The sequence below is a fragment of the Leptonychotes weddellii genome, chromosome 11 (genome assembly GCF_054177405.1).
Source record: "Leptonychotes weddellii isolate Sample4059 chromosome 11, ASM5417740v2, whole genome shotgun sequence".
NCBI lineage: Eukaryota > Metazoa > Chordata > Mammalia > Carnivora > Phocidae > Leptonychotes > Leptonychotes weddellii.
The window spans coordinates 364693-387378 of NC_138379.1; the positions used below are offsets into that span (position 1 = coordinate 364693).

At 57.9% G+C, this 22686-nt stretch overlaps 2 protein-coding genes across 6 annotated transcripts in view; one reads left to right on the forward strand and one right to left on the reverse strand.

Annotated features, from left to right (window-relative positions):
- DEAF1 (DEAF1 transcription factor) overlaps positions 1–14164 on the reverse strand; it is a 25955-nt gene extending 11791 nt beyond the window's left edge. For all 3 annotated transcript variants that reach the window (XM_081797504.1, XM_081797503.1, XM_081797502.1), the window contains exons 1-10: positions 13715–14164; positions 11648–11745; positions 9668–9797; positions 9230–9376; positions 8518–8657; positions 7862–7927; positions 4323–4449; positions 3592–3720; positions 3073–3201; positions 1275–1522 (exon numbers count right to left, since the gene is read on the reverse strand). In XM_081797504.1, coding sequence (XP_081653630.1) covers positions 1275–1522; positions 3073–3201; positions 3592–3720; positions 4323–4449; positions 7862–7927; positions 8518–8657; positions 9230–9376; positions 9668–9797; positions 11648–11745; positions 13715–14003 — 1503 coding nt within the window. In that variant the 5' untranslated portion in view covers positions 14004–14164. The remainder of the gene's footprint in view (positions 1–1274; positions 1523–3072; positions 3202–3591; positions 3721–4322; positions 4450–7861; positions 7928–8517; positions 8658–9229; positions 9377–9667; positions 9798–11647; positions 11746–13714) is intronic.
- Positions 14165–14620: 456 nt separating this feature from the next.
- TMEM80 (transmembrane protein 80) lies at positions 14621–21005 on the forward strand. 3 transcript variants are annotated; one of them, XM_031037334.2, is made up of 5 exons: positions 14621–14799; positions 17620–17639; positions 18404–18497; positions 18590–18682; positions 20076–21005. In XM_031037334.2, the coding sequence occupies exons 1-5, from the start codon at positions 14781–14783 to the stop codon at positions 20279–20281; spliced, it is 432 nt and encodes a 143-aa protein (XP_030893194.1). In that variant the 5' UTR covers positions 14621–14780; the 3' UTR covers positions 20282–21005. The 3 variants fall into 3 exon arrangements, with proteins under 3 accessions (XP_030893194.1, XP_081653632.1, XP_081653631.1); XM_081797506.1 differs by having other exon boundaries at positions 14625–14799; positions 17620–18497; XM_081797505.1 differs by lacking the exon at positions 14621–14799 and having other exon boundaries at positions 15309–18497.
- Positions 21006–22686: the final 1681 nt, after the last annotated feature.

Below are 22686 nucleotides of genomic sequence, written 5' to 3' on the forward strand. Positions count from 1 at the left end.
TCTGCCGCTCCCAGGGCTCGTGCGTGCTCTCTCTCACTCTCTCTCTGACAAATAAGTAAATAAAGTCTTCAAAAAAAAAAAAAACTAACTAAGAACCTGAAAAGCTCTTCTTTCCTCTGATCTATAAAAAGTAGAAATAAACGAACAGAAATTTTCACACACAGATTTTGTAAAAAAAAATCAATCTGACTTTTGTTTACAAATCAAAGTCCTGGGGCGCCTGGGTGGCTCAGTTGTTAAGCGTCTGCCTTCGGCTCAGGTCATGATCTCAGGGTCCTGGGGTTAAGCCCCACGTCGGGCTCCCTGCTTAGCGGGAAGCCTGCTTCTCCCTGTCCTTCTGCCCTTCTCCCGGCTTGTGTACGCTCTCTCTCACTCTCTCTGTCCCATAAATAAATAAAGTCTTTTAAAAAATAAAACCACACAGCTGGCGTGCTCCCAGCCTCCACCCCAACCCTGTGCATCCGAGCCCACTAGCAGAGCTGCTCCACACTCCTCGGACCTCACTCCGCTGCGCACAGACCGCCCCTGCAAGTGCACGCCAGGGGGAGCCGCTCCGGCAGATTGGGGTTGGGCCACCTGTGCCCGCGGTTGAGGGAAGACTGGCCATCGGCAACGTAAAGGCCCTGGAGAAAAGCCAAAGGGGCTGAGCCTTCTCTGTGCTGCAGTGACCAGCTGCCGTGGGAAAGCGCTCTGTCCCAAGGCTCTGTGAACCCTGACGCCACGCTTGGGATCCTACTTCTGAAGAACGCCCTGGAAGCTGGAAGGGAAATGCCCACAATGGCACTCAAGGGGCCAGGGAGGTGGTCTCCGTGGGGCACCGAGATGCAGGTGGAGGGGCTGGGATGGGAAAGGGGGTGGTAACAAGGAAGACGCACATCCGCCCACCAGCTGCCTCAAAGACAGCCCAAAGGAGGCCTCTCCAAACTCAACAGGGCCCAAGACACGTTTTCATCGTATGCCAATAGTCTAAAAAAAGTATATGCAATGTCCGTGACAGGTGAGCGTCCAAAAACAAGTGTCCACGGGCTGGTATGGAACATCTTTTCCCTTTTGAGATAAACCAATCCTATTTACAAGAGCACAAACACCTGAGCAGTAAGAGCGTTCAACATTCTATGAGAAAAGCTTAATTTGTAAACGATTCTCCAGTCTCGCTCTTCCAGAAAGGTGGGGAATGTAAGCCAGGGTAGACACCGCACGGCAGGCCCCGGAGCCAGCAGAAGGCATGGGTCGGGCAGCCACAGACCGGGGCTTTCTGCTCAGCCTGACGTTACCTCTTTCCGCTCTGTCTCTGCCTGGACTCTGGCCTGGGCCACGGCAGCTTCTCGGTAGGAGCTGGCCTGCTTGGCTTGCTCGAACAGCGTCTTCAGCTGCTGTGCCGTGCTGAGCAAGGAGTTGACCATCTCTTCCAGGTACAGCCAGCTCCGCGGTTCTGACATTTCCAGCCCGTTGACCACCGTGGGAGACACAGCTTTGGTGGGGGTGGAGGGTGGAACTGCCAAGGCCGGCAGAGAGGTCAACACTAGAATGGTTGGAAAGCAAAATAAAACAAGAAATCATTATATTTCCTCCATTAAAACTTATCAAATGTTGGAAAGTGGGGGCAAATGACCCCAGGCATAAATACCACACGACCTCCCCCTAAAACGCTAGAAGGTGGGGAGACATTCCTACATTCACAGCACCGCACTTAAACGTCCCTCGTGCCGCCGCCACCTGCAAGCATCTGCGGAGACCCAACCCTGTGCGTACAGGGCCGGAAGCCAGATGCCCAGACAGAGACCACAACAAAGTGTGCCCTGCGCAGGTGGCCATGAAGCATCAGATGGCGTGGGACAAGGAAGGACAGCCTGAGGCAGTGACTCCGGGTACCCCGTATGAACCCATGAGATGGAAGCATGAGGACGCCCTGGCTCCGTCTCTGCTCATGTCGAGTCCTCCCTGACGTCTGTGCCCACACATGGGGTCCTGATTAGGGGTCACAGGCGTCAGGCTTCTCACGGAGGGAGGACAACATTACAAAGATGGAAAGGAGGAAACTGGGAGGAACCTGTGGTTCGGATGGGAACTGGACTCTCAATACACATGCCAGAGCCAGGACACCCATGTACGCGCATCCCACCTCTGTCCGCTGGGAGGGCCTGTGGGCAGGGACACCCCCAGAGCAGTGAGCACCCCGGCCTTCCAGGACAAAAGCCCCCGATGCGCCCCACGTGGGAGATGTGGGCAGGGAGGCAGGGGGAGGGAATAATGAAGCAAGTGCTCGCCAACAAGAAGTTTGTGTGTCTGCAGCGCTATGATGAGTTTCCGTGTTGCCGCATCGTCTGTAAAGGCTAAAATGTACAAACACAGCCACCCAGCAGCTGGGATCATAAAGCTCCCTTGAAAAAAAAGCGTACTGAGACAGCAGCGTGTCCAAAACGTGTGGTTAAGTGAGACATGGAACCAAAATGCACGCGTGCCACATCATCATTAGGTCTTGGAGCGGGAGCGATGGCAACGCTGGTCCTTCCATGTGTTGCGGACACCGAGTGCTCCGTGCCGGCCCCAGAGACGCCGGCCCGGACGCAGGGAGCACACACCCTCACGGGCAAGTTGGAGCAAGAGCATGGCCTCCCTTTGCCAAGTCCCGGCAGTAGCGTGGGCCTCCATGTGGGCCGTCTGCCGCCACACGGCGCGTGGACGACCGGCAGGGCCGAGCTCCAGTGGAAGCGCGTTCACAGACACGGGCAGCAGATGGGGCTTCGCCAGCCCCCAGTCTAGCGTCTCAACAAGACAAACCCAAACAAAACCTACTCCACTTAGAAATGCTGTCCTAGGGCGCCTGGGTGGCTCAGTCGGTTGAGCGACTGCCTTCGGCTCAGGTCATGATCCCAGAGTCCCTGGATCGAGTCCCGCATCGGGCTCCCTGCTCTGCGGGGAGCCTGCTTCTCCCTCTGAGCCTCCCCCCTCTCGTGTGCTCTCTGTCTCAAATAAATAAATAAAATCTTTAAAAAAAAAAAAAGAAATGCTGTCCTAATGAGCAACTCTGAGGACACCAGCCCGCAAGTGCGGGAGCTCTCTCAAACCAACCTATTTTGGGATGAGATGTTGGCAACGCGGCTTCTGGAAACGGTGCGATCTGACAGCTGTCCTGGTAGCCTGGGTAGTGGGGCTCCGGGTGGCCGACTCTGCATGGGGGCTGCACACCTGCCTCTTGTACTGTTGGGGACACAAGGGACAAGACAGTCTGCTGACCCGCTGTGGCTGCAGATGTGGCATCTCCAAGCGCCTGCAGCTGCACCACCCCCGGGGTAAGTCGGGACGCAGAGATGCTGGAACCGGGGTATACGGGCGATGTCAGTCTCAGCCACGTCTCTCCACCTTCTGGCCGTGGCCCCCGGGGCTTGTGCTGCGTGGCTGCTGGAGAGCAGGAGTCGGCGGGCCGGAAGCACTTTCTGTCACACCGATCAACCCGCACCCCTGCAGGCCTGCCCGGCGCCCTCCCGCACCCACCAATCTGAAGCCCCTGCTCCAGGCTGCCGCCACCGCGCCCCAGGTCAATAGAGGTGATAGGTGCCGCCCGCCCACGGGGTGCTGAGGACAACTCACCCGTGGCTCCCGCGAAGACATCGCTCTGGGCTGGGCTCTCTGAAATGACGGCGGTAGCCTCCACAGTGGATGCCCGGTCAAAGGTCAGCGCGCCCGAGGTAGTGATCTGTCCTGAGGGGGTCACGGTGACTGGAAAAGCAGAAGCGCTGTTTACCACCCGGCTCTCCCACAGCGCAGGCCAAAGCCCGGACAAGGCACATGCCGGAAGAGACCAGTGACCCTCAGCGCCTCGGAGGGGACCCAGGGCTGAGGCACGGGCGATGGGCTCTCCGCAACACCCTGCTCACATCCAACCTGGCAACAGAGGCAGGAATGGCCTCCGCAGAAAACAAACCAAAAAGCGTAAGCCCGCAGCCCTTGTGCTCCGGTCGCCTGGGACCGCCTCGCCCCACTCCGTGAATCCCTGCTGCCCATTCCGAGCTTCAAACACAGACCTTCCCTCCGCCCTCCCGTCTGCGAGACAACGGTGTGGGCCGTTCACGCGCCGGGCACGTGCCCAAGGCTGCAAAGACCAAAACCCAAGAACCTTCACTGGGAAGGTGCCCACACGGACGCCCCCTCTGAGGAGGAGGAGCCGCTCCGGGTTCATTTCGTTAGAAAATATGTGTGGGCACCCGCAAAGGGGTCTACGGAGACGAGGGAGCCCCCCGAGGGTGTCCCCCACGCGAACAGCGAGGCAAGCCGCGGGGGTCGGAGGTTGGAGGGGCCACGCTCCGTCCCACTCAACTCACAGGCGGTGGCAGCTGTGGCGGGCAGCAGCGTGATGTTCTTGGGGGGCTCCTTCTTCACGGGGGTTGTGGGCAGCTCGTTCTCCTTCTTGCGCCTTTTGTAGGGGACAAAGAGCCTGACCGGACCGCTCTGTGGGGAGAGGCACAGTGAGGGCAGGACGGAGCTGCCCCACACTCCACTGCTGACGCAGCGACCCGCTCGTCTCCCTCCCGCGCCGGGGGCACAGCGAGGCTCGCCAAGGTGGGAAGCTGCAAAGACTGACCTCGCCTCAGGCCCCAAATTCCTCACAATGACAGAAAAGATACTTTTTAAAAGAACACGTGAATAACACTGTTTGAACACAAGAGAAAGTATCATCAACATATGGGATTTTTAGGAACTGCAAGGAGACAGAAAGCAAAGGGGAATGAGTTAAGGAGAAAGGAGAGCCCCCTGCCCAAAACAAGAGAACATTCCCCAGAAAGGAGGAGGCCCTGTGGTCACCAACTACAAGGGAAACCTCAACACACCAGCACGGAGCAGATCTGGGCGAGGCGGGGGGAACTGACAGCTGCAGACCCTGAGGGCCGGACCATCTTGCTGGCCGTCACCGTGCTTGGGGGGCGTGAGACCCTTGGAACCGGCGCAGGCTCACTGCTGTGGGCCCCTCCACTCAGTTTTTCACTTGGGTCTACTGTTTTTCAGTTCTAGAATTTCCACTTGGTTCTTTTTTTGTAATTCCTGTCTCGTTATGGAGTCTCCGTCTGCGGAAACACGGCCATCCTCCCTCCTGCTCTGCACGGAGCACACGTGGAGGCTGGATCCCCAGCGGCTGTTTCTGCAGTAAGTGCAGTCACGGGGGGCCCTGACTTGAGGGGTCCGAGCGCTCGCTCCCTCTGCCGCCGGGGATCTTGCCTGTGAGGATCCCATTTCTGGGGTCGAAGGCCACCCCCCCGCCCCTTCTGGCCCAGCCATGTGTTCTGCAGTGGACACCTGAGCCACTGAGACATCGTCCATGGATTCTTCAGACGGTTCCATGAACATAGACAGGGGACCGGGAGGCCTCTGTCCAAGTGACGTCTCGGTCGTGTCTGCAGTGCGTTTTCTCCCGTGTGGCTCGCACTTTCCATCTGTGTGTCTTACACCTTTTTGTTGAAAACTGGACATTTTAGGTGACGTACTTGAGCAACACTGAGACTGACTCCTTCTCTGCAGGGCTTCCTGCTGCCGCTCATGGGCTTAGTGACCTGGCTACACCCCGGCAGAGTCTCACCGGGTGGAGTCCCACCGGGCGGAGTCCCACTGGGGGAGCCCCACCCTGCAGAGTCTCACTGGGCAGAGTCCCACCAGTGAGTCACACCGGGAAAATCCCACCCTGCAGTCTCACCCAGCAGAGTCCCACCGGCCGGAGTCCCACGGAAGGATGCTGCCCTGCTTCCAGCCGCCTGCTCTAACAGTGCCCGGGGCATAACTGCTCCACTGTCTGATCCCAACTGCATTAGGGCTCCTTCATGGGGAGTTTTCGAGACAAACCTTTGAGGTCTGTTCCTATCCCAGGACTCTTGTGAGCTGCGGTTTTCCCTGGTTCTCTGGTTTAGCCTGTTGCCCTCAGCCTCTGCCGGCCTCCCCTTCAGGGCTCACATCCATACGGCACTGCTCCGGAGCCGGCGGCAGGAATGGTCCTCACGTCTGTCTGAGCAGCAGCCCTGCTTTAGCGGCAGAGCCCTGGTCTCGGTCCTTCTCCCGTGGCATGGAGCTCCACACTAGGAGCGAGCTAGGGTGAGGACGCTGAGGCACAGTACTCCTACCCTGCCACTCCCGGGTGGAGCCTCTGCCCGCTGAGAGAGGCTGGGTGCAGGAAGGCAGCTCCGATCTCTCGGTCACACTTGCCCAGAATTTAGTTTCTGCCACTCAGAGCCAGGGCTGGGCATGCCGGTCTGGTGCTGAAGGGAGAGGGAGTGGGGCTCCCTTCACAGAGAGCTGGAGGGAAGCGGGAGTGAGCAGGTGCACGGGGCTCTTCATACTAAGGTCCCTGCAGTGGAAGCCAGAGTGTTAGAATTTGCAAGTTCGATTCACCAAGTTTTAGTTTATGGATTGTGCCTTTGGTTTCACGTCTGGGAAACCCTAGGCCATGAAGTTCTCCCGTTTTCTTCCACGAATGTTAGTTTTATGTTTTGGATAAACCTGGATCTGTGATCCATTTTGAAGTCATTTGTATATAAAGCGCCAGGTTGAGGCCAAGGTGCGTCTCTAGGCCCACGGCCGTCCGGCGGTGCCAGCAACTGGCGCGTGAGCACACACGGAGCCTCTCGCTTCGCCGACACCGTACACCTTCATGACAGCAGCCGTGGAATGGGGCTTAATCCGCATGCGCTGGGACTCCTCCAGCTTTAGTCATTTTCTCAAAATTGCTTTGGTTGTCCTATTCCCTTTGCCTTTCAAAGTCAGCTTGTTTAAAGCTCCACAGAAGCCCGCTGGGATTTGGATAGGAACCGCGTGAAGCCTACAGACCCTGTGAGAAGAACTGGTGCTCTCAAGCCCCATGGGCTTGGCGCATCTGTGCCAGGTCTTCCCAGGTCCTCTCTACAGCACTTCCTAGGTTTCTGTACATGGATTCGGTACACGTTCTGTTAGACTTACATGTATTTCAGCGTTTTGGAGTAACTGCAAAGAATTCAAACACTCTAAACTTCCAGATGGAACGAATTCCCTCTTACTGCTCTTTTTCTCCCTACAAGATCCCCGAGAATCTCACTACTAGTTTCTCCAGGCGAATTTTAAAGTCATTTAATTTTCACAAAAATATCCCATTGTTGATTCCACTAGAATCACATTTAGCCTATACGTGAACTAGACAATTTAAGAATATTTAGTTTTTCCACCCGAGAACATGATTAAATTAAATGTTCATATCTTCTAATTATTAACCAGATGAGTAGTCAAAATAAAATCAGGAAATCTCATTAAGCACCTTCTAAAATTTGAAAATAGTTTTAAATAGAATTCAATGCTAAGGAAGGTTGAATACTGGGATATTCATATGTTACAAATCAGTATCACGTTTTTGAAAGCTATACAGCAACATACGTTAAAGTCAATGAAAAATAGTTATTCTTTTCAAAACTGTTAAGGATTTAGGATAAAGAAATATTTCAAAACATATTAAAAGCTCCTCATAAATAATTTCGATGTAGTATTCTTATGAAATAACGTTAAAAACGTAGAATGTAAAACAGCACATATATACTTCTTATAACCGTGAAAAGAAAGTGTGTGTCTGGTCTTGGGGTTAAATGTCCAGACAGGCCCCCTTCCATGTGCTGTGACCGGTGCGCAGGGCCAGCCTCGTGCGTCGCCTGAGGCATCAGAGTAACAGCTGAAAAGCAGAACTCGAGTGAGAAACTGCTAACAAGCCCTAGCTAAGCTGCAGGTGCCCTCGAGCTGCGTGCACGGCACAAGGACAGGACGGGGCGCACGAGCAGGGAGCCGAGGGTGGGATGCCACTGTGGGCGCACAGAGCCGCGGAGCGAGCCTGGCGACTGGCCACTTCCCGGACACTCACCAAGGTCATGTCATCACAGCAGGCAGCACAAGTGCAAGACGCAGCATGAGGGTTTAGGATCCCGTCCTGAAATGCAGAGAGTCCCGCGGTGCGTGAGAAAGCCAGCCTTCTGTGTGAACCACGGACGCTAGAGGAGGGCAACTAGCTCTGCCACTGATCTGCCACGCACGCAGTCCAAACCCTGTCGCTTCCAGAAACTGATCTCTCCCCCACACTTCCACACAAGGCCATTATTGGTGGCAGGATCCACAGCTTCCCCTCCAGGAGGTGAAAGATTCTACGGACATTACTTCTTGATCAACACCCAAGCACTACGCTGCAAAGAGCAGTTAGAAGCCCTCTTCTCGTACGATGAGTAAACTGAGGCAGAGGAAAGTTAGGCTTTTGAAGGGGGCACGCGCCTCAGTCGGAGCTCCCGTGTTGCCTCATGCACGCCTGACAATACCATCACTGTCCTCCTGTGTGAAACACCAGCAAAACAAGGCTGGTGCCTGGCCCAGGGCCACACATCCAGGGGACACGGGACCCACAGCCCGTCTGCCTGACTGCGTTCGGCGGCCCCGCCACAGGGCACAGCGGCCAGGGAAGCCCCACAGCCTAAGCCTGGGGAGACACTCCTGCTGCATCTTCAAGCTTTCTGCTAAGACACAGGGCACCTGAATGAGGCACTGCAACGGCCTGCCCGCGTAGCGAATGCTTCTCTTCCAGTCTTTACTGCTGGCTCTTCCTGCCATGGCTTCAAACTCGGTTGGACTGTACCAGTTCTCCCCCTGCTTAATGCATCGGCCCCGGCCTCCTAAAATGACACACGGGACCAGCAGTGAGGGCAATGCCCACCCACAGCACCCCCGCTGGCTGACAGTGGCCAGGTCCCCCTCCTCTCCTTCCCCACCTCCCACCTGGCTCCTCCTCAGGTGCTCCACAAACACCAGAGCCCCCGCCTGGGCCTGCATGATCTCACCCTTTCCCACGGACAGCCCCCACCACGAAATCACACGTGCAGGCCACGCCTGCCTACTTTATCTGTCTGCTCACCGGCCACAGGCACCAAAAGCCCAACATGGTCTCACGTGGAGCTCGTGACATCTGCCCCACTCCCAGAATGGGGTGGGTCCCCATCGCTACGGGTCCCCAAGCTGACCCGGGAACGTAGGGAGCGCATTCCAGGCCTGCCTCTCCCTGCACTCTCCCTCCTCCACGGATCACTATGTCTTCTCAATGTGCCCCCACCACTCCCCAAACCCGTCCTGGCCTCAGCTCTACTGCCCAGGGGCCGTGAGCCCAGCCTGCTACTTGGCCCGGGCCCGGCGCAGCCGCCAGGGGAAGGGCGTGTCTGCATCCCGGCAGCGGGGGCCCGCGCCGCCTCACCTGAGCCCAGCCGGCTCTTGAACAGCGTGCCACTGATGTTCCGGCAGCGCACGGGCAGCTCGCTGTCGTACACGGAGGGGTCCCAGTTGTATTTGGTCCCACCTCTTTCTTGGCCGGGAGCCGCAGGACTTGGAGGACACTGAGGGCCTTGAGCAAAGGAAGCATTTTGAAAATAAGAGATGCGGGACACTCCCAGCATAACTGGAAAAGTACAAGCACCTCCTGGACTCTAACGGCTACCACCCCAACACAGCAGCACCGTCCCCTTCCGCTCTGGGCAGCTCCTTCTCGGCCTGGAAAAGCCCACTTTCTCTCCTCAGACAATAATATTCCTATTCCAAGTTTACCACAAAACTAAATAAGCCAATTCCAGAGTGAACCCCGCGAGCACTCGGACGCGTTCTGCTCCGGAAAGCCTGGGGCAGGAACGGGCAGCACCTGGAGTAAGCGGAGCAGCTGGCCCCTTCAGCCCGGCCGTCTCCACGATGCTCCCGTCCGTGTGCACGACAATCAACGTGGCCTTCTCGGTGTTCAGGCTGTCCCCGATCTGCAGCGCCGTCCTGCCAGACTGGAAGAAAGAACGTCCCCTAAGTCATCTCAGACAACAGCTGCAGGGCCTGTTCGCCTGATCCTTGCTCACCATCACCAACAAGGGCACCGACCGGGATTCCGGGGCCTCTTTCAAAGACGCCCCTAAAACACCTAAACACTGAGCCAAGAACAAGAAAGACAATGCTCTGGGAGGCCCTGAGCAAATGCTCACAATCGCCTGCCACAGGGAAAAAATAACCACGTCCCACAAATACACCCTGGAAACAGGAAGTACCCTCACGTCTACCTGAACAGCCTCTGCAAGTTCACAGGTTTCTAGGGAGGGTTCTGACAGACAAGTCCACACTCAACGCCGGGGTCTGGGGCAGGATTCCCTTTTCATGCCCATGCCCCATGCACAGCTCTACCGATGGCCACCAGATACCAGGACCTCCCCAACCACGCTGCTCACACACCTGTCCACGGTGGCCAGGGGCTACCATGACAGCACCTACTTCCTCTGGGCCAGCCTGGCCTCACCCTTAACCAACTGAGCCACCCAGGCGCCCCTAGCCTGGCCTCACCCTTCAAGCTGCCCTGCTCTCCGGGAGAGCCAGATGCCCCTCTCCCATCCCTGCTGGCCCTAGGCGCACACCTCACGGGGCTTTGGCAAACAAACTCTCAAGGCTTTTCCCAGACAGCCCTGGGGTAGATGACACTCACTCCAAGCGGCCTGTTCAAACCAACATCCTGGGGTGCTCTGATGCTTTCATGGTGAGAACAGAACCCACGAAGACAAAGTGAAAAGACCTCTCCTTACATCTGAAAATCAAATCAGGGGAAGGGAGTACCAGCTCATTGTGGAGTCTAGGGACCTCCACCCCACGAGCATACACACACACACACACGCACACGTGCACATGCACCCAGGTCCTGGGCTCATATACCTGGAGAGTCATTGCCTCAGTAAGCATATCAACACCACTCATGTCTGAATCACTGAACACAAGCAACTCTACTGGAAAAAGGGAATGTTCTGTATTCATTTACAAATCACAAAACTAGGGGCGCCTAGGTGGCTCAGATGGTTAAGCGTCTGCCTTCGGCTCAGGTCATGATCCCGGGGTCCTGGGATCGAGTCCCGCATCGGGCTCCCTGCTCAGCGGGAAGCCTGCTTCTCCCTCTCCCACTCCCCCTGCTTGTGTTCCCTCTCTCGCTGTGTCTCTCTCTGTCAGATAAATAAATAATATCTTAAAAAAAAAAAAGATTAAAAAAAAATCACAAAACTATTTCCTCATTAAGGCCAACGAGAACACCCAGACATTTGAGACCCGGATCACACTAAGTCTGCTGGTCTTCCTGTCCTCAGAGCCCACTGCCAGCACTGAACCCAGGAGGCTGCACCCCAGCTCCCTGACCCTCTGGCTCCAGTCCTTTCTAGAAAAGAAGACAAACCAGAATCTGCTGGGAAGGAGAGACCAGTTGGAAGCATGAAGCTGTCACCTGGCTATCAGCTCATATGCATTCTGACACCCTAAGAAATAGAGCAAGTTTCTGAAATCTGTAGTCTGCTATTATAATTAAGAGCGCGAGTTTTCTGTTTGTTGCCATGCCAACGACAGTAACTTTGCTTCCAGGGATATAGTGTCCCAGGTGTGTGATCAAGGCTAGAGAGAAACCGTAACTAAGAGCTGTGGCAAAGCTCCAGGAGAGCCCTCCATTGTGCGGTCATCTGGCCAGGACCCGCAGACAGGAGCACAGCCTGAGGGCAGAGCACAGCCACACCCCTCAGGGCACCCAGGGAACCCAGAGCAGGCCTCTGGGACAGCCAGGCTTAGGGAAGATGCCCTCTGGGTTCTGGGGAAAAGTGCTCGTAGGGCAGCTTACCAGAACGTGTCCCGAGAGGGAGGCGGCATTCGCCACGGACGTGGTGAAGACGTTGTCTGCGGAGGCGCCCACGTTGGCCACGGTCACCGTGGTCACCTCTGCAACACAGGAGCCTGATTCAGCATACCCTCAGAGCTGGGGGCCTCCCACTTGGGCCCCAAACCACGTCTCTCCATCAGTTGTCTGCACTTCCAACCAAGGGACTCTCAACGTTTGTACACTAAGTGCTCACTCAATACTTCTAGACCACAGGCTAGGAGATCTGGGTCTTAGAAAAAGAGAGAGGAAAGGCTCTCCAGGCATTAGAGCCTTTTTCATTCGCAGTGAAAACCCGCCCCGCCACGCTCCCACTGAGCCGCCCCTGGGCTTCTTGCTCCCTTTTAGGAGAAAACCACACACCAAGGCTCCACGCATCCTGTGATCATCCTGTGATTAGACACCCGCCGTGTCACCGACACACAGTTCCCTCCCTTCCCGGCCCCCCTCTCCAGGTCAGCACAGGGCAGGCTCAGGTCCCTTCATCGTCCTCTTCCCCCCCTCCCCCTCTCCTGCTCACTGCCCGCAGCAGAGGCTTTCCCTTCCCTCTCCGGGGCTGGGTCACACAACGCTCTAGAATGGCCCATGCCTGGGGCAGCCTCTGGCACATGGGAAGTGCCCCACAAACACTGGCTGAAAGAGTCCTGCATATTCCACGAAGCCAGCGCCCCCCACACTCCACTGAAACACCTGTCCCCCGTCTGTGTCCTCCCCTAGACCACACCCAGGAGTGCCAAGGAGATCCCTGCCTGAACACACTGGACTCGGCCAAGTAGCTGTCTGCCCAGAGGAGGTGGCCTCAGATGGGCAACACGTCCCGCTGAGTTACTTCCACCTGGAAATTACCTGACCTCAGGAACTTAGAAAAGTTGTAATGCTTTCAAGTATGCAAAAACACAACTATAAAATTTTGCAGGAAAAACAACTCATTTCTCTGAGGCTGTGATGACTGGTATCACATTTCTTTTCTGCATCCAGAAAAAACATTATGCAAAAAGCACAAAAAACTGAAGAAAAACTTCATGGTCCAAAATCCCAACATTAAACCAGTTTGGCGAAAAGAACAAAGGCTCTAACAGCCACAAAGCCTTCTTCCCTCAATCGTGAGGACCCCAGGCAGACCACAGACCAGCAGCACTGGGGCAAGCAGGACCTGGCCTGCACCTGAGGGCCGGATGAACACCTGGAGTCGTGACCAGGACCACGAGGATGGAGGAGGCTGCTGCCCAGTCCCCAAACCTGGGAGCTCCTTAGGGGAAAGTGCCTGACAACGCCATGATGACGCTCTGCCAGGGTCCCACGCACAACTCTGAGTCCTCGGAGGCCTCCAGGGCCACTGGGGAGCACAACACCTGGGAAAGTCTCTACCATCTTTGGGTTGGCAGTCTGGGGAGACAGACAGGGACCGACCAGGAAGGCAATCTGAGGAGTCAAAGCACGATGGCGACCTCTGCTCCCAAAGGTCACAGGGCCTCCCAAGCTGGGTGAGCAGTCTTGCTCCCTGGCTCTCAGGTCACCCCTGAACTAACCCTCAGGATTCCAGGAGACCAGACACACCCACCCTCAGGCTCCTCCGGGGCAGGATCCATGTCCGATCCCCACTCCCCTCATCCCCCCAGCCCCCAGGGTCACCAGCGCCAGGGAGAGACAGAGAAGAGGACAGGCAGGGCAAGAGGCAGGTACTGGGAAGGTTCTGGAAGAAGTGCAGAGTGCTTCACGCGGGCGTGGGCAGGCGCAAGGTTAAAGAGGTCTGGGAAGCAGGTTCGGGGAAATGTGCACACTGGGCAGGGCCAGGCTGGTGACATGGGCAGGCGTGCAGGAATGTCAGGGCACACGAGGTAGGTGCGAGGCATGCGGGAGGCCTGTGTTCGGGGGAGCAGAGGCAGGCCGGTCGCCGGGGCGCGCGCAGGGCAGGTGTGTATGGGAGGCAGGGCGTGCGGGGCAGGTGCGCGCAGGTGCACGGCCGGGCGCGGGACAGGTGCGCGCAGGTGCGCCGCAGGTGCGCGGGAACCGCGGGCGGGCGGCACTTGCCTGCGAAGGCTGCGGCCGCCGCGGCCTCGTCGGGGCCCGGCAGGGCCTCGGCGCCCATGTCCATGTGCCCGGGCTCGGCGGCCATCACCGCCACGGCCGTCACCCGCCGCGTCTCGCGCTCTGCCTCCGAGTCCCCGTCCTCCTCCGAGTCCTCGTCCCTGCTGAGCACCGGCTCCTCCGCCTCGCCTCCCGCCGCGGCCGCGGCCGCCGCCGCCACAGCGGCCGCGGCCGCCACCGCCGCCGCCTCGGCCAGGCCCAGCTGCTTGGCGGCCGAGTCCGAGTCCTCCATCCGGACTCCGCCGAGCCCGCCCGAAGGCGCCGGCCGGGGCCGCCCGAAGGCCGGGACGGAGCCCGAAGCGCGCCGCGCGAGCAGGGCCGCCCGAGCCGAGCCGAGGCGAGCCGAGGGCGCCCGAAGCTGCCAGCCGAGCCGAGCCGAGCCGAGCCTGCCCGAAGCCGCCCGCCCCGCCGAGCCGAGGCCGCCCGAACAAGGGCCGAACCGGCACGAAGCGGCCTAGTCGAGCCCTGCCGACGGCCAAGAGTCCGGAACCGAGGAGGGCCGAAGCGGCCCGAAGTGCGGAGCCGAGTCGGTCCGAATCGGCCCGAAGCGGCACGAGGGCTTCCGAGCGGCTCTGCGCCACCCCCGACTCAGCGCCTAAGAGGGCTGCGCCACCCGTCGTCCCCCGCAAGAGGGTCGCCAACTGCGGGGCCGGATCTCGCCGATCTCCGACGCAGTGCGGTCGGGCCCAGAGAACCTCTCGCCGCAGGCTCCGCCCGCCCCCGCCGCGAGCGGGAGCCGAGTCCGTCCGAGGCGGAGCCGAACAGAGCCGAACGCTGCCGAGCCCGGATACTCCCGAGCCTCGGCTCTCCGCCTCCTCCTGTACGAAAGTGCCCGAGCGCTGCCGGACGGGTCGAACGGGCCTCGGCCGCGGATCGAATCAACTCCCGAAGCGCGGCGCGGTCGGGTCCCTTCGGGAGCAGAAGCGAAAATGGCCGAAGACGCGAATAGTGCGGAGCCGAGAGACTGCTGGGATCGCGGCGGACTCGGCGGGCGGGGCCGGGCGGCAAGATGGCTGCCGCACGGCGAGGTGAGAGGGCCCGGGGCGGGCTCCTTGGGGAGCTGTCGGGGGGCCTGGGGGCCGGCCGCGAGGGTCTCGGGACAGCGCAGCGCCCGTCCGCCCGCGGCTTGGGCTGGGGCCCCGGGCGGGCGGGGGCGGAGATCATCCCGGGAAGGTTCTTTCTGGTGATGGAAAGGCGGACGGGTCTAGGGCGTCTCCCAGCGGTTGCGGTTCCGCGGTCTTGAATGTCTTGGCGAGGTGCGGCCCCGGGCCGGTTGGGCGCCTCTTGCCCTCCCGTGGCCGGCGCCCCGCTCGGCGCAGAAGCCCAGCTGTGCACGGCCCTGGGGGTGGGGGGGACCGTCCCCCGCCGCCGGCCCTGGACGGGGGATCCCCTCTCCCGCCGCCGGCCCTGGTTAGGGGGCCCCGTCCCCCACCACTGGCCCTCAAAGGGGGGTGCCGCCGGCGACCCTCGGGGTGCCTCCCGTCCCCCGCCGCCGGCCCTAGTTGGGGGGGGACCCCGTCTCCCGCCGCCGGCCCTGGAGGGCCGCATGCAAGATGCCGTGGGCCCCGGGCGCTGGGCCCCGTGTGTGGCCGTGGACCCGGGCCGGCTGCGGCAGCTGCACGCTCCAGAGAGCGAGGGGGCCCGTGTGCCTTGAGGACAGGGCGAGAGCTTGTCACGGCCCTGGGGGCACCCTGTCGCGGTCGCCAGCAGCTTCGTGTCCAGTGCAGAGTGCTGGGCAACGTGGCAAGCCCCTGTTCCAAAGCTAGGCTCAGCCGGTGTGTGCCTCAGTCGCACAGATGTCCCTAACGTCGGGCCATGGAAGCTCCCCAGCGGTGGGCATGGCTCCTGCTGGTGCAGGTCCTGCTCGTGCCACCAGGGTCCCTGCCGTCACTGTGGCATTTACAGTACTGAGCTCTCAGCCAACGTGACAGCTCTTGGGTGAACACTTGTGTAGTGAAAGGAAAGTGCACGAGTGGGGGGTGGCTGTGTTACTCTGGGCTCCGAGTTACCTGTGTGTCTAGTTTAGCACCCACTTTGGACACAAAAGCCCACTTTTCCGGCCTCCGTCCTGCACCAAGTTACTGGCTGGAGAGCAGAGAGGAGGGAGGGAGCTGCCGCAGCGAGCAGAGGTCTGTGTTGTCTGTATTTTCTTCAGAGCCCTCCCCGAGGGCTCCAAATCGCCAGACCATTGTGGAAGGCCACTGGCAATGAGGTGTGTCTGCATTTGGTGACAGGAAGTCCACACCAGAACAGGATCTCTGTGCACACCTTGTGTATCACCTCAGGGGGATCATTTGTTCTCTTTACTTGCACGTGAACTTAAACACCTGTGGATGGCCTCGTTGTTACAGTAACTCATTGACAAAAAATGCTAGGTCCTAAAAGCCAGGGCTGTACTTAGTCAGAATGAGCTCCTGAAGGTCTGAAATCCATAGAACAGCCAAATTGATTGTAGCCACCTTTAATGTTAATTATTTAAACCCTATTTCACATAAAGTTTTTATACAACATTTTTTTCCTGAGCCCCCACAGTTCTGATCCATGAGAGTGGTTGGCTGGCAAATAGATTTGAAGTGTCTGAAGCCAACCTTCAAGAGAAGAATCAAAAGGGAGGAAAACCCCAATTAATGTGAAATTCACCCAAATAATGGCAAGCATCTAGGCAGCCTAGTTTAGCTACCTCCTGGAAAAGAACAGATCGGGTTTCAAGAGCACACTGCCTGTAATGTGATGCAAGTTTATAAAGGATCCTGCACGAGCTTCACGCTCCCTGCACGTGCTGCCTCTCCTGGACGCTGAGCTCTGAATCTCTGTTACTAATTCCCCACGCCGACCCATTTAAGACCCCTGCCCCAGCGAGACTCCACAGAAGGCCCGAATCTGCTTTGATGTCCCCCACAAACCTCAGCAAGGCTGAGAGTGTCTCTCCTGCCCCCTTGCAGAGGGGAACTGGAGAGAAGACCAGACAGACTGGTTCACATCACTGTCCTGCTTGCTGCTTGGCAATATAGCTCAAGTCTTCTTCTGTAGGGTCTGTTTGCCAAATTTAAGTTATTACTGATGTTTCTACATGTCACAAATGTGCCACTACTCTGAGCCTCTTGAGACAGGAAATCTGCCCCAGGACACGTTCAGTCGAAGGATTAGTCAAAGATAACTTCAAACTCAAAACCTCGGATTCTGAAGACCATTTCACGGGGAGAGAGGCTGTCATCTTAAGATGAGGGGAAACGTGTGCCTGCTATGGGGTAGGAGAAGGTCCAAGAGACGCACCACTGGAAGAAATTGGATTGCTGCTGTAGGAAATTATTGTTTGTGAGATTTGGGGCAATGTATAAAATTCTAGAGGAAAGCAAGTGTCTACCATCAATTACAAAAAAAAAAAAAAAGAAGAAGAAAGAAAGAAAAGATTTGTACCCTGAATCAGAAAAGGTTCTTCTCTAATTACATCTCTGTGGTAAATGCAGAAAGCACAGAGAATGAGAAAAGCTGCCGTCCTCTGGTGCCCAGGGCCTTCTCCCCCGGCGGTGGAGCAGAAATCTGCCTGTCTTGGCTGACCTGACCTCAGCCGTGGATGGAGGCCTCGCTTCCTCTCCACCGCTGAGCTCCCGAGTACACACTCTCTCCCAGCCTCAGGTTCTGAAAAGCAGATGGCAGATCCTCCTCGGAGGGACAGATGCAGAGGTGATAGAAAGGGACCTAGCTGCAGGCCCAGATAAAGGTGGCTTCTTTCTGTAAATACGGGGGAAAGAATGAAGCCGGGATCCTCTGTCAGTGTTGGAAACGGCCCAGGTAAGCACCCAGGTTGGACACTGGGGCCTCACTGACTGATATGCTTTGTTTTCCAGGGAGAGCTTCCTCCGCGGTGGTATCCTTCTGCTGTGTCCCCATGTCCCTCCGCTGGCGTCAGGCCCAGGCCTCCACAGGATGGCACTTTAGGGCTAGTTTGCTGGACATATGAAGGCAACTCTGAGTTCCTGCTTTTTGTTCCTTTAAACTCCCATGCACACCCTTTCTATAAGTTCTGAGTAGAAATTCCACTTTTAAGTGGGAGAGACATTCACTAACAATTTAGAGTTGATAGGACTTCAGTGGGGCGTGCTGGCTCCATCACCCTCCTTCTTGACCCTGCACCTTAAGTGGGTGGCTGCCTGCCTCCCACCAGGCCCACCTGGAGCAAGAGAGTGAAGACCCCTCACTTTGAATACTTACAGACTCATTTTACCATAAACAAACAAGAAGCGTACAGTGCTCAGGAAAGTAGACATTTAACTGCACAAAAAAAGAGAATATATTTTCTTTGAAGAAAATGAAAAAAAAAAAAGTCATTTTTTTCTATCTAGTAACCTGGGCCACAGTCAGGGTAATGCCCCCAAGGAAGCCTGGTGTTCCAAGGCCGTCCTGCCTGCGGTCACCAGGGATATACCCAGCCCTCCTGTTCCAGGCTAGGGCATTTCCTGTGACACCAGTGGAGTATGGGTGGAAGCCGCCCCAGGTAGGGAGCCAATGGCCAGGTCCCCGTGGCCACCCACAGGTGCACCTCTGAAGACCTGGCAAGGCATGCCCCCTAGGGTGGATGCACAGGCAGGGCCCGTCTCTAGGCCCACCCACCGGTCCTTAACCACTGGCCAGCTCTCGTCCGTCTCTCTGCAAGTGCTGTTCTGCCTGAGTGGGGCATATTACGCCCTGTATTTCCTAGCTACACTCCTGATGATTACATATAAAAGTGAGTCTTAAACGCAAAGGCACATGGGCGGTGTCCTTGCTGCACCACCCCACCCCCATAACTGGAGTTCTCTGTGGTCCGCTGTTCTCCAGGTCAGGTTTTCAGTTATCCTCATCCTTACCTGGTCCTCGACCTGACTCTGCTGCTTCTGATGGGGATTCTGGAAGTGACTCGGTTATATCTTGGTGAGTTGACTGAAGACCACATGGTAGGTAGGATCACAGAATTACTAGCTTACATGCTGGGAACCTCTAAATGCTCATCCCTCTATAATGTGCTTCTTAGAGACACTTTGATGTCAACCGCTTAGCCACTTGCCTTGCAAGCCTCCCCTTACGATGTCATTAAGTATTAATTAGTTTATTCAGAAGCTTAATTCAAGAGACAACACTGGCATTGGCCGCATCCTTGGGAGAGACGGCAGGGGGACAGACAGCACTGAGATCAGAACCCAGCTTAGCCAGTTGACTGGAGCCCCCAAATACTCACCTCACCTCCTTCCTTCCCCTTCCGTTGGCCTCAGCAGTCTGGAGAAGGATCCGGAGTGTCCTGTCCAGTCCCCAACAGGGCAGCGGGGCCTGGAGGAGTGGGAGGGCTCCCCGGGCCGCCTCAGTCCAGCTCCAGGGCCATTCACATGCCCTCAGGCAGCCCCCTGTTCCGTCCTCCAACAGCATGAGCTTTGCCCCCTAGCCCAGCGCAGCCAGTGCTCAGCACACAGGGTCCTGTCAAGTCACAGGCACGCACACGCCAGCACATCCGTGTTCTACAGCGGGGTCGTACGTGGGTGGAGCATTCTCTCCATTAGAATAGCTGGGAGAGCCGACAACAGCTGGTGCGCTCAGGCCCCTCGCACGTCAGCACGTTCTGCGGGCACACGTGCGCCAGCGACGCCCAATCAGCGGTGAGGAGACGGGCCCACGCCCTCGTCAGCGGGGCCGCAGGACTCTTCAGGGGTCAGGAGCGGGTCTGCTGGGCACGCGGGGCCATCAGCATCTGCTGTCACAGACGAGCCCACGACCCTGGGAGGGAGGCGGACGGTGCTGGGCACCTGGGTCAGCTACAGCAGCCAGGGAGCAACGTTTCCTGCGACTGACTGATTTATCTGAAATATTCAGGTTTGGTTCGGTTTTTTACAAGCGTGCATGACATTTTCCAGAACTGGCCTCGGCCCAGAGTAAAATATTTTTGGAAATTTTAAACAAAACCTCCTCAGTCCACTTGGAATTAGAAAAACGTATCAGAATGCAACTGGGATCGTTTTTAGAAAAGGAAATTCCCTCTCCCATCCCCACAACTGACCCAGAGGCTAAGATTCAAACATTCTCCCGTGATTGGTTTTTACCCTCGCTAGGGAGAACACACCCCTTGTCACACTTTGCTTTCTGACGTTTCATGAGTGATGTGGTGACCACAACAGGACCTTTTACCGAAAGTCCTCAGCCCTGCGTCCAGAGGGCCGCGCTGGTGATGAGCTGGCTCTTGGCCTCCCTGCCTCCTCGCAGCCCTCCTGGGCACACACGGGTCAGAGTAGGTGTCCCAGAGCCCAGCGCCCACTCACCTGACTGTTCTGCTCTCCAGGCACCAAGGGCAACCTGATGGAGGCCGAGGTGCCGCTGGCCATCAGCCTGGTCCTCACAGCAGGGGGTGCCCTGCTGTCCACCTACTTCCTGCTCTGGCAGACCCTGGTGCTGCGGGCAGACTCCATCCTCAGTGCCACACTCCTGGCACTCCATGGCCTGGAGGCCATCCTACAGCTGGTGGCCATTGCTGCCTTCGTCAGCTAGGCAGGCGGTGCCCAGCTTCCCTCCCCACGCACCCCCCCCCGCCAGGGTGGGACAGCTCTGGACAGAAGCCACCTCCCCGGAGCTCGGCCATGTCTGGCTGGCTCCCTCTGGGGTGCGCTGACCTGCTTGATCACCGAGGGGGGCAGGTGAGGATGGTGCATGTTTTCTTGCGGTGCTGTGCATCTCTCACATAATTGCTGGCATTCCGTGCTTTCCACACTGGTCCACCTGGAGCTACAGGGTGGCGTGGGGAGCCAGGGACCCACAGCTCACGGCGGGCCAAGTCCTGGACAGCGGTCAGCTCTGCTTTGCAACAGAAAGAAAAGAAATGTGAAGGTGCCAGCAAGCTCTGGTGTTTGGGGGGTTTTTGCAGAGGTGGCCCCTTTCCCCTTGGGGCTCCTGTGGGGAGGTGGTCTGAAGCCCCGGCACTGAGGGGAGGGAGGCAGAGAATGGGAGAGTGACGGAGAACAGCCTGCCACTGCCCCGGGCTGGGGCTTCAGGGCTCCGACGTCCAGGCCTCCGTCAGGAAACCATCAGGAACGTTTGCACTGTGTTAGACGCAGTCACAGAACGAAAGGGCTCCTGGAAGGACTCTGAGTTCATGTTCTCTAGTAACTTGCCTTCGTTTATATCGCACCCTCTCCACGTTTGGAATAACATGTTTGAATATCCAGGTATTTTCTCCTTGCCATGTTGTCGAAATAAATGTTTATACCTCCCTCAATTTCTCCTAAGGCCACCTGCCTCTTCCAGGGTTCTCTCTGGATAGACAGGAGCACACCCCACCCAGGCCTCACCCAGACACCCAGGGAGCAGTGCTTCCCTGAAAGGCAGCAAAGCTGGGCTTGGGGCCCGTCCTGGAGCTCCCCAGGGACCGGCTTCAGCGAGGGCTGGCAGCAGCACCCTCCCGCACCTGTCCTTCTTGGGGGCAGGTGGGGGCAGGAGCTCTCCCCTCTGCTGGCTTTGGCTCTGGGCCGGTGCACACCTGGGGCCCTGAGGCCGCATGTAGGTGCCCTCGTGCTTACCTGCTGCTCGCGTGCGCATGTTCAGCGGAGCCTCGTGCCTCTGACGCCGGGGCACTCCCCAGGGAACTTGGGAAGGTTGGGACGGCTGCACTTGCTCTCAGTGGAAACGCTCGGCCAGCTCCCCCGCAGACCCTGGCCGCCTGACACTTGTGGCCTTAAAGGTCCAGGACCTCCTGCCCAAGGGTATAGGCCCGGCCCTGACACCCACATCGCTCTGGCTGCACGGAGGTGGCAGTCACCTGTCCACAGAGGACAGCACAGCTCCAGGTGGCTCCAGAGGCTCCCTGGTGACAATCAGTCTAATTTCAGAAGTGCAGTAGCGCCCACCTCAGCTGCTCCCTTCTGTGCGTGCTTCCCACTTCCCGCCTGCCCAGGCTCAGTCTCCAGGAAGGACGAGGGCAGGCCTGTGCCTTTTCTGGGTGCTCGGCAGAGTAGGGGAGAGAACCAGGAAGCCAGGGCTCAGGGGCTCAGGGGCAGGGCAGGGCCTGAGAGGAAGGCCACTTCCCGCACCACCTCTGAGAGCTCACCTGTGATGCTTCAGACAGCAGGTGGGGAGACCCGCCCCCCTGGGGGGGGTGCCTCCATTCCCCCAGGGGGGTTCCCCAGGAAGTGCTCTGTGTCAGCCCCAGGTAAACAAAGGCCAACTGCCCTTGGGACCCTGCCTCCTGATGCACCATTTTCCACCCCCACCCCACCCCAGGAACAATAGCCAGAGGCTTTGGGTCCTTGCACGTGCCTGGGGTGCCCACCACTGCCTGGACTTGCCCTCTGCCCCTTCTCTACTTCCTCCCCACCCAGCTGGCAGAGGCAGGGGGAGTCAGTTCAGGAGGAAGGATACTGGCCCCACGCTGGGGGCAGAGGGTGGGGCCTGGGCCTAAGGAGGGGGCCACGGCCTGGAGTCTGCTCTCTGCCCTAGTAGTGAACAGCCTACACCACGGGCATCCCCACCCATCAGACACCCCCATCCCTCAGGGGGTGCCCATGGTGGGCTGGGGATGCACAAAAAGACTGTAGGATCGGGGCGCCTGGGTGGCTCAGTCAGTTAATCGTCTGCCTTCGGCTCAGGTCATGATCCTAGGGTCCTGGGACGGAGCCCCACATCAGGCTCCCTGCTTGGTGGGGAGTCTGCTTCTCCCTCTGCCACTCCCCCTGCTTGTGCTCACTCTCTCTCTCTCTCAAATAAATAAAATCTTTTAAAAAAAAAAAGACTGTAGGATCTCCTGGATTGTGGAGAAGAGAGCCCTCTCCTGCCTGGGGAGCTCGGAGCGCAGGGCCGCCTGGTCTCTGGCCTCGGATCATACCTTTGACACCCATTCACAGACTGACGCCTGACACCAGCACCCCACCAGACCAGAGGGGCCAGCCGTAGAGGAGGGGCTT

Coding starts and splice junctions, on each gene's coding strand:
- TMEM80 (XM_081797506.1), top strand. CDS start 18,278: ATGGCCAGGTCCCCGTGGCCACCCACAGGTGCACCTCTGAAGACCTGG. Junction 18,498..18,589: donor CCTGATGATTACATATAAAA/GTGAGTCTTAAA, acceptor GCTGTTCTCCAG/GTCAGGTTTTCAGTTATCCT. Junction 18,683..20,075: donor AGTGACTCGGTTATATCTTG/GTGAGTTGACTG, acceptor TCTGCTCTCCAG/GCACCAAGGGCAACCTGATG.